At 38.4% G+C, this 13,271-nt stretch overlaps 1 protein-coding gene across 4 annotated transcripts in view; it reads right to left on the reverse strand.

The window, feature by feature from the left end:
• The window catches only part of CDC14A (cell division cycle 14A), a gene marked incomplete at both ends in the record, with an annotated part of 163,767 nt that overhangs the window by 85,860 nt on the left and 64,636 nt on the right, over positions 1-13,271 (reverse strand). For all 4 annotated transcript variants that reach the window (XM_082669730.1, XM_082669729.1, XM_082669728.1 and 1 more), the window contains one exon: positions 9,417-9,496. In XM_082669730.1, coding sequence (XP_082525856.1) covers positions 9,417-9,496 — 80 coding nt within the window. The remainder of the gene's footprint in view (positions 1-9,416; positions 9,497-13,271) is intronic.

Genomic DNA, 13,271 nt, shown 5'->3' on the forward strand with positions numbered 1-13,271 from the left:
ATTTTATAGGCTTGTAGTCTATTTCAGTTTGGACTAAACAAATTGCAAGTGCTGAATAGCACATGTAGGTGATAGCTACTGTCCTAGACAATTCAGCCCTAATTTGTATGGATACTTGGGAATTAGACAATGTCCAAAAATACTTTACACAATTGTCCAAATTACATCTGGTTTCCAGTCTCTGAACACATCCACGATATATGTGCACCAGCTCCAGGGAAAAGAGCAAGCCAATGGTTTATATTATCTAGACCTACAAGATAAAAATGTATTTGCTAAGAATTAGTGGGGAGAACGAAGCTATTTCCCACTTAGAAAAGAACAAAAATCAAATGGCTTCACGGGGCAGAGCCAAAAATTGAACATGACCAGTACCTAACAAAAACACAGGACACAGAATCTCCTGCTTTTCAGATTTAACATAAAGCTATACACTAATCATTTTGCTCATCTAAAGAAACAGAGATTTGTGAAAATTCATTTCTAAGTCATGGCTTAAAAGGTCATAAGTCAGCAGAATAGAATCCCTAGCAATAACAGATACCAGAAAAACAGGCCAAGGGCTGTGCTCTGGGCCTTTTATCAACACCTGACTATCCCCTATTTAACCACAGTAATTTTGTTTTAAAGATAAAAATAATAGTAAATTATCTTTGACTCCAATATTGAAAATAAGAGCTTCATATACGAGGCATTCAACAAAATAACTATGTTCACCAACATAAATGATTGCAAACTTATTCCAAACCACCTTTATCAACTAAGGCTGGCTATCGGAAAAGTACTGTGAAGAGTACAAAAATTTGGCACTTACCCTTCTACAGAAAGTTTGGTACACTGGTTTGAAACCATAAAAACAGGAAAAACAAAAAAAGTAACCTGAGCCAATTTTCACAACTCAAACCACTGAAGCACTGCCATGTCCCCCCCCCAAAAAAAGAATAGATATTACTCACTTCCTTCTGCGTATTACTGGGTCCTAGAAACCTTGACAGTTGTTTCTGTCCTCAGATCCTGAATAGTGGTGCTTATTTAACACTTTAACAAGAAAACCGGATAAAGAGTCTGCTTTTCATAGTGGCCTCAGTTATTCAATATGCCCCAGCTGTTGAAAATAGATTCCACAGTTCGGACTGGATAATTTATTTTGTTCTATTTGCAATACCCAGGAAACTGACCCATCCTCACTAATCAAAACTAATGCAGATTCTTTCCCATCACATCAAGCATCAAAAGTAAAGGTTTATTAAAGATCCATGGAGGTAGAAATGACCCCAAAGATCAACACTGAGAAGCAGAGAGTTAGCCATCATAAAGAAAAGTTGAGAATGAAAGTCTTAAGAGAGCATAAAATAAATTTTGTTTCTACATTTTTGATACTCAGGGAAAAAACATGGTAAAGAGAACTTCCCTTTGAAGTACAAAGTTAATGCTAAATAAACTTTAACAAAAATCACAGTATCATATTTAAACTAACAAATATCTGGTTCAACATTTTATGTAAAGAGATACATTTTATAATTGCATCTAACACCTACCCGCACATGTTTACTTTGCTTTAGAAGAAAGAAGGCAGCCTAATGCCAAGTTCTAAGTAGTTGACCCCTCTGGGCCTTTGTTAAGAGACCTGCAGGTTCTGGCATGCCCAGGTGAGATTTCCCATTAAGACTCAGCCGCATTAACACTAGCTCGGCAACCAGGATATCACTAGGGGTCATCCTCAAAACACAACAAACCCATCCCTGAACACAAACAGTATGGGTTCATTTTAATGACGAACGTCATTAAAGGATTGATAGAGGGAGGTTTGTGGGTTCTCCATTAAGGAAGGTTTTCTGGCGTCAAGTCTGCTTTAAGAGAAAATTCGTTATTCCTGTTCATTTTAGATAAAATATCATTATTTGATAAGCCATCTATTTCTAAAACTCAGGAAACCACGCAAAAACATTTCCCCAAATGGAAGCTTATTATTCTAATCCCAAGAGATCTATTCTGTTCCACAAAGGTGTGGATCAGGAAATGTATCCTAGAGTTTCAGAAAGCTAGCTCTGCTGGATGTTAATAGAAGCGGGAGGGGGATGGGGACCGATTTCAGGCTGAAGTACTTGGGAAAATTCTGAGTTAAACAGGTTACTTTATTACTCAGAACCATGCAGAATCTTTAAAATGGGAATGTGCTCTGTAAAATCTCCAAGATGGAGAGTTCTAAACTTATTTGACTGTTGAATTTTTTTTTTTTTTTTTTTTTTTTTTTGCCACGGTAAACCTTATAGAGCAGTAGTGCACAACCTTGGCAGCATATTGGAATCATGTAGGTAGTTTTTAAAAATCCCAACACCCAGACTTCACCCAAAGCCAATTATATCAGAATTTCTGGGAGTAGAACCTGGCATCAATATTTTTTAAAGCTTCCCAGACTTTTTTTGGCTGCGTAGGGTCTTCGTTGCTGTGCGCAGGCTTTCTCTAGTTGCAGAGAGCGGGGGCTACTCTTTGTTGCGGTGCACGGGCTTCTCATTGCGGTGGCTTCTCTTGTTGCAAAGCACGGGCTCTAGGCGCGCAGGTTTCAGTAGCTGTGGCTCGTGGGCTCTAGAGCACTGGCTCAGTAGTTGTGGCGCAGGGGCCACAACTGTGTGCTCCACGGCATGCCGGATCTTCCCAGACCAGGGATTGAACCTGTGTCCCCTGCATTGGCAGGCGGATTCTTAACCACTGCGCCACCAGGCAAATCCCCTTCCCAGGCTTTTTAAAACCAAGTATGAGAACCAATGTAACTTTGGGAAACACTGACCTATAAGCCTCTTCTCCAAACTAAAATAAAATAGCCACACAAAAATATGTTCCTGGACCTAAACAGGAAGAGACCCACCAAAAAAATAAAACACACTAAACTAAAAACTGGTTATGATAGGACATCCAACATTCAACCAGCTTTATTCCACTGGATATCAGCACAGCACCCTACCTCAACCTCACCTCTGCACCTAGTCATTATTTTTTAAGTCATGCTTTCTATATTTGTCTTCGAAACTGGGCCCCTAGATGTTATTTATTGTCTGTATATTTGTATTCCCCATTTAATTTTATATGTCCTAGAAAAATTGGGTTTTAGCAGATTTATGAATCATTAATACCAAAAAAGTTATCAAGCTAATACATATGGACCAATAAAAAAAGAAGTAAGCACAAAGTGAATTTGAAAGCACAAAAAAAGATCTAAAAGCAGAGTTGTGCAATTTAGATGGGTTACCTTTTCAGTGTTCTGTGAGATTTAGAAAGTTTTCACAAACACCTGTTTTATGAACACCCAAAAATGCAGATTTAAAAACCACTGCCATTGACTGTCAAGAAAATAATCTAAGAATTCCAATAAGGGTTGGTGGTCTCGTGGGACTGTAGAGAGGCTGCAATTAATATGACCTTGTAGAATGACTGGTCAACAGTATGGACTATCAATTTGGTAGTACACTGACTGACAGGAAGAGAACCTAAAAAGATTCATACTGGGCTTGCCAATTCAAACTCCAACTCTGGCCCCAGAACTGAAAAGCCCCTTGTTCCCTTGAAGGCCAACTGCCAAGCAAGCCTACAGTAAAGATGGATGGACTTAAAGAATTAAAATAGGTGAAAAATACCCTCTTTCCCTAGTTTTGAGATAAAGTCACTATTGATAAAACACATTGGCTATCCTTAGTACAAGTGAAAAGTACAGTTTTCGACAGACCTACTTTACCATTAAATGGAACACCCTAAAACTGACTTGCAGACAGTAACATCACAACAAATACTCCTTGAGTGTCACACCAAGCCAGAAATTCAAATGCCTCCAAAGTTTACTATACTTCATGTAATCAAGAATAGACAGTAGGGACTTCCCTGGTGGCACAATGGTTAAGAATCCACCTGCCAATGCACGGGACATGAGTTCGATCCCTGGTCCAGGAAGATCCCACATGCCACGGAGCAAATAAGCCTGTGCACCACAACTACTGAGCCTGCGCTCTAGAGCCACAACTACTGAGCCTGCATGCCACAACTACTGAAGCCCGTGCGCCTAGAGTCCGTGCTCCGCCACAAGAGAAGCCACCGCAATGAGAAGCCAGCTCACTGCAATGAAGACTAGCCCCCGCTCGCCGCAACTAGAGAAAGCCCGCACCCAGCAATGAAGACCCAATGCAGCCAAAAATAAAATGAATTAATTAAAAACAAAAGAAAAAAAAAAAAGAAAATGGAATAAAATGGGGAAAACTCTTTAAAAAAATAGGCAGTAAATGGGGGTGGGGGGGAGGAATTGAGTGAAAGTGGTCAAAAGGTACAAACCTCCAGTTATAAGGTAAATAAGTACTGGGGATGTAATATGCAACATGATGACTATAGTTAACACTGCTCTATGGGGTATTTGAATGTTGCTAAGGGAGTAGATCCTAAAGGTTCTCATCGTAAGAAAAAAAAATTGTAACTATATGAGGTGATAAGTGTTAACTAAACTTATTGTGGTAATCATTTCACAATACATGAAAGTCAAGTCATTGAGCAGTACACCTTAAATTTATACAGTGTTGTATATCAACTATATCTCAATAAAACTGACAGAAAAAAAAGAATAAGCAGTAAATCTACCCAAATCTTTTTTTTTTAATTTGCTTCATCTTTAGTGAATTTTTAACTAGGTTAATAGAAAACTATTAATTTAAAATTCTTAAGATAAATCCAAATAGAAAAACTCAATTAGACGGTACTTGTGGTTATAGTAATACACTGCAAGCATCATATTATAGTATCCTACCTAACCTACCATTATAAAAAACAACCTATGCCATACAAATGAAAACCTACAGCACCTAAAGCCAGTACCTGGATTGTTATTCTCCATTTTCATCGTAATGTGAAAGGCATTCATGATGCCTACCCCTAACAGCTCCTCCAATCTCCAGTTCCAGTGTTAAATCTCCTTCCTCCTGGAGCAGGTACCTAGTTGTCCTATTAATCTTTAGATCCATAAGTCTAACATAGTGACTGGCACAGAAAAAGCAATAAACTAATTATGTATTCCCTGGCACACAAATAAGGAAAGAACCCAATCCCAGCCCTTGAGAGAAGAGTCAGCCATATTTGGTGGAAAGTCAGCCATGCAAACAAATAATTACAATGTAAGACATTTGTTTTAATGGTGTATGTAGCAAATGTAATGGGGCATGAACAAAATGTAATAGGAAATTATAGGCACAGGACATGCCAACCCTCTCTAGAAAAATGAGCAAAGGTGCTACGGAAGAGACTGCTCCAATAAATGTTTGTTAAATCAATAAATCTTGAAGAACAGCATTATTTAAATTAAAACCTTAAAACACTTTTATTAGGAAGACTAAAACCCTATAGCACAAATGGTAAATAGGCATTTCATTAAAGAGGGCGTGTAAAGATACCAACCACACGTCAACAAGCCTTCAAAACTGTCCTCATTTTTCTTAATTTTTAGACAATAAAACAATCACATTTAAATAGAAGTTCCTTTGAGGCTTCCTGTTTTATAAATAAAAGTATTAATGCAGAAGTGGGATAAAAAAATCTAGACAATGAAGATAAAGATGTAATTTAACAATAAATGGGGTGGAAAACCTAGTGGATGATAGAATCCAGATTATCAAAGGAAGGCAAAGGCAATGATGACTGACTAGGACTAGTATGAAGATGATTCTTGATAATACTGCATTAGCTTTAGTTGATCTGGGCAGTAGACTAAAATCAACTCACATCTCATCTCAGCATTAGGAAAAAAATTGTTTCTGTAGCAAAATTCCAGAAAACTAGTAGTATTCTATCAACTAAATTTTCCACTGAATTATAAATGCACACTGTGTGGTATTTTCTGCTTCAAATGTAGGATTTATGAAGAGTCTGGATTTAGAAATGCAACTTAATGTAAATACATTAAGTTGTACACCAACTCTTGGTGTCACATTATCAGAGAAATACAGCTTAGTTATACTCAAGGTCAAACTTTTAGTTGGAAATAGGTGCCTAAACTAAGGGGAAAAAATGCCTGACGTCTGTGTTAAGCATTCTTTTTTTCAGGTAAACAAATAACTAAAATTCTCTATGTCTAACAACACTACAATATTCTCCAGAGTATTGTCTCAATTTCTTTCTTCTAAAATACATTTGAGACCATGTGACTTAAAAAGCTACAGTTAAAAAGATAGGAAATGACCTAAATGTCTACCTGTCAGAGACCAATTAAATGCATTCTTGTACATTATACAGCAGTAAGACAGAATGAGGAAGGAAGCTCTCTATTTATGATGTGAAAAGATATATCCAAGATGAGTTAAGTGAAAAAAAAATCAAGATGCAGAATAGTACATACAGTATGTTACATTTTGTGATAAAATGGGGAAAATAAGACTGTACATCTTTATTTGCTTATATATGCATGAAGAAACTCTAAAAGGATATAGAATAAACTAATACCAGAAGTTATTTGGAAAGGACTGGACAGATAAGAATCAAGGGTGGGAGAGAGAGTTTTCACTATAAACTATATATATTTTAAAATATTTGAACCATGTTAATGTATTTATATTTTCAAATATTTAAATAAAAACAGTTTGGATAAATAAGCTACAATTATAACAATCATGATTTAATTCTATGTTAAGTAGTAATAATCTTTTATATCTTTTCTTCCATTCCAATCTTATCAATTATTCAAAGATTCTAGTTCTCAGGAAACAAATTAATTACCTATCACATATAAGCTAAAATATAATTATGATTAAAGGAAGAATTCATTCTTTCCTTCTCCTTCTCCAGTATCTTCATCTAAATTCACAATTAAGGTTAGCAAGGCTCACCTGGCTTGTGAAACAAATACATCTCCCATGACTTCTGAGTGGATACTATCACAAGCATAAAAATTAATATATATTTTCCACTTAAAATGTCTGAATAGCCACAATGTCCACTGGGCCTATTGACTGGAATTACAATTTTACAAATGTTACAGCATTACAATCCCCCGGTGCATGTGTTGTTTTCAAAATAACAACAAAAAATTGTAAACATTTTTCTGATTTAAAAAACAAATTTAATGAGTCCTCACTGTCTCAAGGAAAAGTACACCTATGATCCCTTCACAGTTGCTGGCCCCTCTCTCACCACGGACCCTATGGCTCCTACCACAGAGGATGTTGGAAGTTGCCTCAGACACAATCCCTTCCAGGGCTTTCCAGTAGGGTACACAGATGCCTAACTTTTCCTCCTCTACCTGTGAAACCCTTTAAAAGTTTAGTTTAAATGAGTCTGATACTTTCTCGTATTTCTGTCAGAATCTTTTCTTCTATTTTTATAAAACCCAACTTTTTAACCATTAATTATGTGCCTATAGAGCTACCTGCCCCTACTAGAATGTGTGATCATTAGAAATACTTCCTATTCATATTTATATCCTTGTGGATAATCCTTATTTCTTATGAATAATAGTAATAGTACTAACAACAACAAGAAAAACAAAAACCAGGTACTGCACCAGGCACGGTGATATATGTATTACCTCATTTAATCCTCAGGATAGCTCTGAAGCCATTGTACAGAAAAGGAAGCTGAAGCTCAGAGAGGATAAGTAATTTGCCCAAGTTACATATACTTACTTATTACATATAGAAAAGAGCAGAATGAACCTTCGAACCCAGGCAGTGTCTCTGCCTCCAAATCATGTACTCTTAACCACTTTGCTTAAAATTTAGAAAGTGATTAATATTATCATTACTGCAATGAAACGGAAGTTTGTGTCCCCCCCCCAAAGTCATATGTTGAAAGTCTAATCCCCAATGGGATGGTATTAGGAGGTGGGACCTTGGGAAGTAGTTAGGTCATGAGGGTAGAGCCCTCATGAATGCGATTAGTACCCTTATAAGAGGCACCCCAGAGCGTTTTTCTGCCCTCTTTCCACTATGTGAGGACACAGCGAGAAATAAGCAGTCTACAGCCCTGAAGAGAGCCCTCACCAGAACTTGACCATGCTGGCACCTCATCAGTCTGCAGAACTGTGAGAAACACATTTCTGTTGTTTACAACCCACCCAGTCTATGGTACTTTGTTACAACAGCCCAAATTAACTAAAACAATTACCCTTTTCTAAAAAATAGAATTGTACAAAGAGCTTTCAAATTATAGAAGCCATTAGAAGTGGGAGAAAAAAAGCTCTGTCCTCACCATTAAAACTCTCTTCTACATAATCTGTAACCTTTTATCTGTCCTTCAATGGCTAATTAGCTCATCCTCTAGGTTGCTTGAGGATATTTTCCTCTCACTGTCCCAACTCCAGTACTTTACCCCTTGCTTTCACTGAGAAGATCAAGCATACTAGCTGTTGTTGTCCCTATATCCTCCTCACCGGACACCCACCCTGTCCCTAATAACTCTCCCTCTTGTGGTCTGAGAAACAGACGTGGGAATCCTTTGGATCTTAGGGGATTTAGTCTTAACTTATTCATTAAAATAAATATTTACAAAAAGCACTTTTAAGTGTCAGGCACTGGGACCTGCCCTCTGTGAGTTTACAGGAGAGTAATGAAGACAAAGAGGCCTCCTCATTCTTTCCTGTTCCTTTCTTTCATTATTGTTGGTAATTTTGATATTAGTAACAATAAGAAGCAATCCATGTGCTTGTAGATTTGGACACACAAATAAACAAAAAGGCAAAAATATTAGAATCATTCACAATTCTGTTGATGACTGTTGTGGAAGTTCTTGTGAAGTAGAAGTAGTACATTTCAGAGATGACTGTTATGGAAGTTCTTCTGAAGTAGAAGGAGTACATTTCCTTCTACTCTTTAAATAAGCTCAAGTTTACATGAAATTTTTAAAATATCTTCTTCAGGTGTCACTTACAAAACATTCTTTTCCAGCACTGTAATGAGAGACAGTCTTCCTCAGGATGGAAGTTAGATTTGTCTGCTAAACAGGTGATTAGGGTCCCCACTAAATATGTACTTCTGGGAAGGTGCTTTGAGGCTCTTATTGTATATTCCCAGCCCCTGACATTTGGTCAGAGCTCGATCAATGCTCACAAAATGAAAGAATGAATGGATGAATCAGTGATGCAGATGACTGAAATCTAACAAATCTTGACATGGTTATTAGGTCATAAATCAGGCACTGTTTGTGCTTAAACTGTCAAGGTATAGAAAGAATTCAAGGAAAAAAATTAATTCCTAAAAAGGGAAAGCTATTTTATTCTTACTAGACGGGGGAGGGGGTCTCTACAAAAACAAAATAATAAAAACTACTGTCTCATTTCATTCCATGTAATATCATGGTCACACTCTTCATACAATTAAAAAACACAATTCTCCAATTCTAAAGTAGCGAGCTGTCTAGCAAAGTTGCCATAGCTCAAGTCTCACAAGCAGTTATACCTGAATGGAAGATAGGGGGGATTTGAGCCAGATAGGAGTGCTCTGTAGGCTTCTTCTGGTGTCTTCTTTAAATAGATTACCTAAGACAAATAAATAGCAACATTTAGAACACCACCAAAGAATGACACAAAACTAACTTAATTACTCACCAAATTTGCATTTCCCTTCTTCCACTTTGAAAGTGACAACTGTCATGGTGATAATGTTGATCTTTAGACAGCAAGCAAGCTGCCAAAATTTCCTTTTCAGCTTGAAGCGGAACAACAGCCTTTGGCTTAAGGATGAGTAAGAGCTTAAAGACACAGGGCAAATCCATAAAGGGGCCATCCAGGGCTGTTCACAAGGCACATTGAACAGATACAATGGCAAGGTTTTCCCTTTTGGGACCAGAATAATTGTACCTCCATTATTGAACTGTGTGTTCACCAAAGACCAATACAGACTTCCCTGTCCTTCGTAGAAGATCTGCTGCGAGGTAATTTAGTTCCTGGTGAATTCTGAAAGACATCTCAGGGCACAATACCCTTGGGAGATCTACAGAGTTCTCTGTCTCCTCTGAGGAAAGCGCATGTTGCTCTCCAAACAATCAATAAAATCACAATGAAATGGGGGGAAATGCATGCAGGTAAGAGCACTGGAAAGCATATTGGTTTGGCTCTTGATGTCAAGGATACTTAAATCCCTCCAGTCCAGCATGATAAACTAATCATAAATAAAGAAACAAACAAAAAAGAGCTCTTAAAACCAGTAAATAACTTCCATTTAATCAACTTATTGACTATATACTAGCTGCTAGGCACTTTATCAGGTACTGGCACCTCTCTTAATAGAATTTACATTTGTGGGGCAAAACAAAGTAATTAACAAAAAGAAATACAGTCTGAGATAAGTGCTGAAAAGGAAATAAGCAGAGTATTGGAAAGAGAGTAGACTTACTTAATACCTTGACGTGGTCAGGGAGGGGTCTCTTGGAGACATTCAGGAGGAGAGCCATGGGAACAGCTAAGGGAAAGGAGGAACAACAAGGGCCAGGGTCCTTGAGGGGGGAAGAGCTTGGTGAGTTGGACAGAGGAGATGAGTGTGACTAGAGCAGTGGGCGAAGGGAAAGCCAGGTAGTGTTCAGATTGTGAAGAGCACTGCAAACCATGAGGAGAGGTTGGTTTTATTCTAAGAGCAATTTAATATTTTAATTCTCAGACAGGAGCACTGATCATTTTCCTCTATAGTTTGAATCAACTTTCATCCCTAAAATCCTCTCTACCTAGAAAGAATGACATTATTTCCTTAATATGTTCCAACATCAAAACCCTATGCATTAGTACATATAGTAATATTACATATAATTTTTTATATATTTATATAAATAAATACATATAATGTATATGTATATATACATATATGCATATATATATTTAGAAGCTTGTAAAGACAAGAGAGGAATAATTTTTGAAATGGCTGACTAGGCACTGTAGACTAAAATGGTTTTCCATAAATATCAGTTATTCCTATGGATATACAGATATCAAAAAGAAAAAAAAAGAAACCCTATGGGGCTTCCCTGGTGGCGCAGTGGTTGAGAGTCCACCTGCCGATGCAGGGGACACGGGTTCGTGCCCCAGTCCGGTAAGATCCCACATGCCGCAGAGCGGCTAGGCCCGTGAGCCATGGCCTCTGGGCCTGCGCGTCCGGAGCCTGTGCCCCGCAACGGGAGAGGCCACAACAGTGAGAGGCCCGCGTACCGCAAAAAAAAAAAAAAACCTATGCATTTCAACAAGAATGACAGAGTCCCAGTTCTTAAAAAGTAGGGTTTTCTTCTCTACTTACAAAGTTTCTTTGAGCTTTACGCTGTTCCACTAGCAATATATTACCTATACTTAATTATTAATAATTTCAGGACTAGAAAACACTTCAATTCTCTAAAGAAAGAAAGCTAAAATAAATACATAAAAAGATACTTCTAACTTTATTAAGAAAGCTCCATATTCCTGTGACAAGTAAACAAGAAGGTCTGATAAAGCACACACCAAACAAAGCAAATTGAATATGAAACAAAAACAGCACAGAAAATGAAACCACAGTAAAACAATGATCGAGACATGAGACACAGATTCCACCAACGGAGAACCATATCTCAAGCTGCAGCTCAAATAATTACAAAAATCCACCTAAACCAACCCTAGCTTTAAAGACCATTTTCAGTAACCAATATTAAAACAGGACTTTGTTGTTCCCTAACGAGTAGGTTATATAATATACTCAACAGAGTTGGTTATGATGCAGTGATTTTTCAAACCTAAAGATGCAGCAGTATTTGCAAGCTGACTATGCCTGCTAAAAGGGAAAGCTGCTTGTAGAAAGCTCCCGTGTTTGGATTAGATAATTAAAGCTTATACAACCACCTTTGAAAAGCAAAAATACATTTCCCTCTTCAGGAGCAATTACATTAATTCTCTTTAATTCTAAGGCAATCATTCTACAGGAGGGACACAACAGCCCACATGAAAGACCTCTTTAGACCGGATACTCCACTGAGTTTTGCTACTCATCTTACCTGCATGACTTAGCACACATGACCCATGTTCTCACACTGTAAGATGAGAGTCTTTGTTTTTTATTTTTATCCCAATGTTAAATTATTAATAAGTGCAAAGTGAAACCCAACAGAGGCCATCTAAATTCCAGGAAGATTCCAGGGGCAGGTAAATACAATGTCCTTTTACAACCTGATGATAGGTACTTGGGAGGGTGGTGAAATGTTCTAATAAAGGAGTGTATTACTGAATGCATGCACATTGTGGTCATTAAAATACCAAATTCCATTTCTCCAGGAGAAAAAATGTCATGGATTCTTATGCCAGGTCTTCTTAGATATGTTTCCTATTAAAAAGAGACAGAGAGACAGACTAGGCCAGATCAGAGGCTGGAAATAAAACAACATTAAGCCTTTGCTGTTGAGGAACCTAAAGCTCAGAGAGGTAAGGAACTTCCCACTCAGAAAGGTAAGGAACTTCCCAAACTCGCATTGCTGCTCTGTGATGCAGTATGAATTCGAACACAGATCTGACTCCAAAGCCCACAGTAATTCCATACATCATATCTGCTTCAAAATATAGACGCAGGTAATGGAAGCAGAATCTGGAACAACAACAACAAAAAGATTCCTACTCTTCCAATTTCTAAATGCCATTACACTTGACTTTTAAAATTAAGTGACTTCAGGGCTTCCCTGGTGGCACAGTGGTTGAGAGTCCTCCTGCCGATGCAAGGGACACGGGTTCGTGCCCCGGTCCGGGAAGATCCCACATGCCGCGGAGCGGCTGGGCCCGTGAGCCATGGCCGCTGAGCCTGCGCGTCCGGAGCCTGTGCTCCGCAACGGGAGAGGCCACAACAGTGAGAGGCCTGCGTACCGCAAAAAAAAAAAAAAAATTAGGTGACTTCAGGGCGTCCCTGGTGGCACAGTGGTTAAGAATCCGCCTGCCAACGCAGGGGACACGGGTTCTATCCCTGGTCTGGGAAGATCCCACATGCCACGGAGCAAATAAGCCTGTGCGCCACAACTACTGAGCCTGCGCTCTAGAGCCACAACTACTGAGCTGCGTGCCACAACTACCAAAGCCCACACACCTACAGCCCATGCTCCACAACAAAAGAAGCCACCGCAATAAGCAACAAAGAGTAGCCCCCGCTCGCCACAACTAGAGAAAGCCCGTGCGCAGCAACGAAGACCAACACAGCCAAAAATTTTAAAGAATAAATTTATAAAAAAAATATAGGTGACTTCAGGGGAATTCCCTGGCAGCCATGGGTTCCCTGTGGCCCGTGTTCAATCCCTGGTCGGGGAACTAAGATCCCACA

Source organism: Grampus griseus (assembly GCF_964374135.1).
Source record: "Grampus griseus genome assembly, chromosome: 1".
Lineage (NCBI taxonomy): Eukaryota > Metazoa > Chordata > Mammalia > Artiodactyla > Delphinidae > Grampus > Grampus griseus.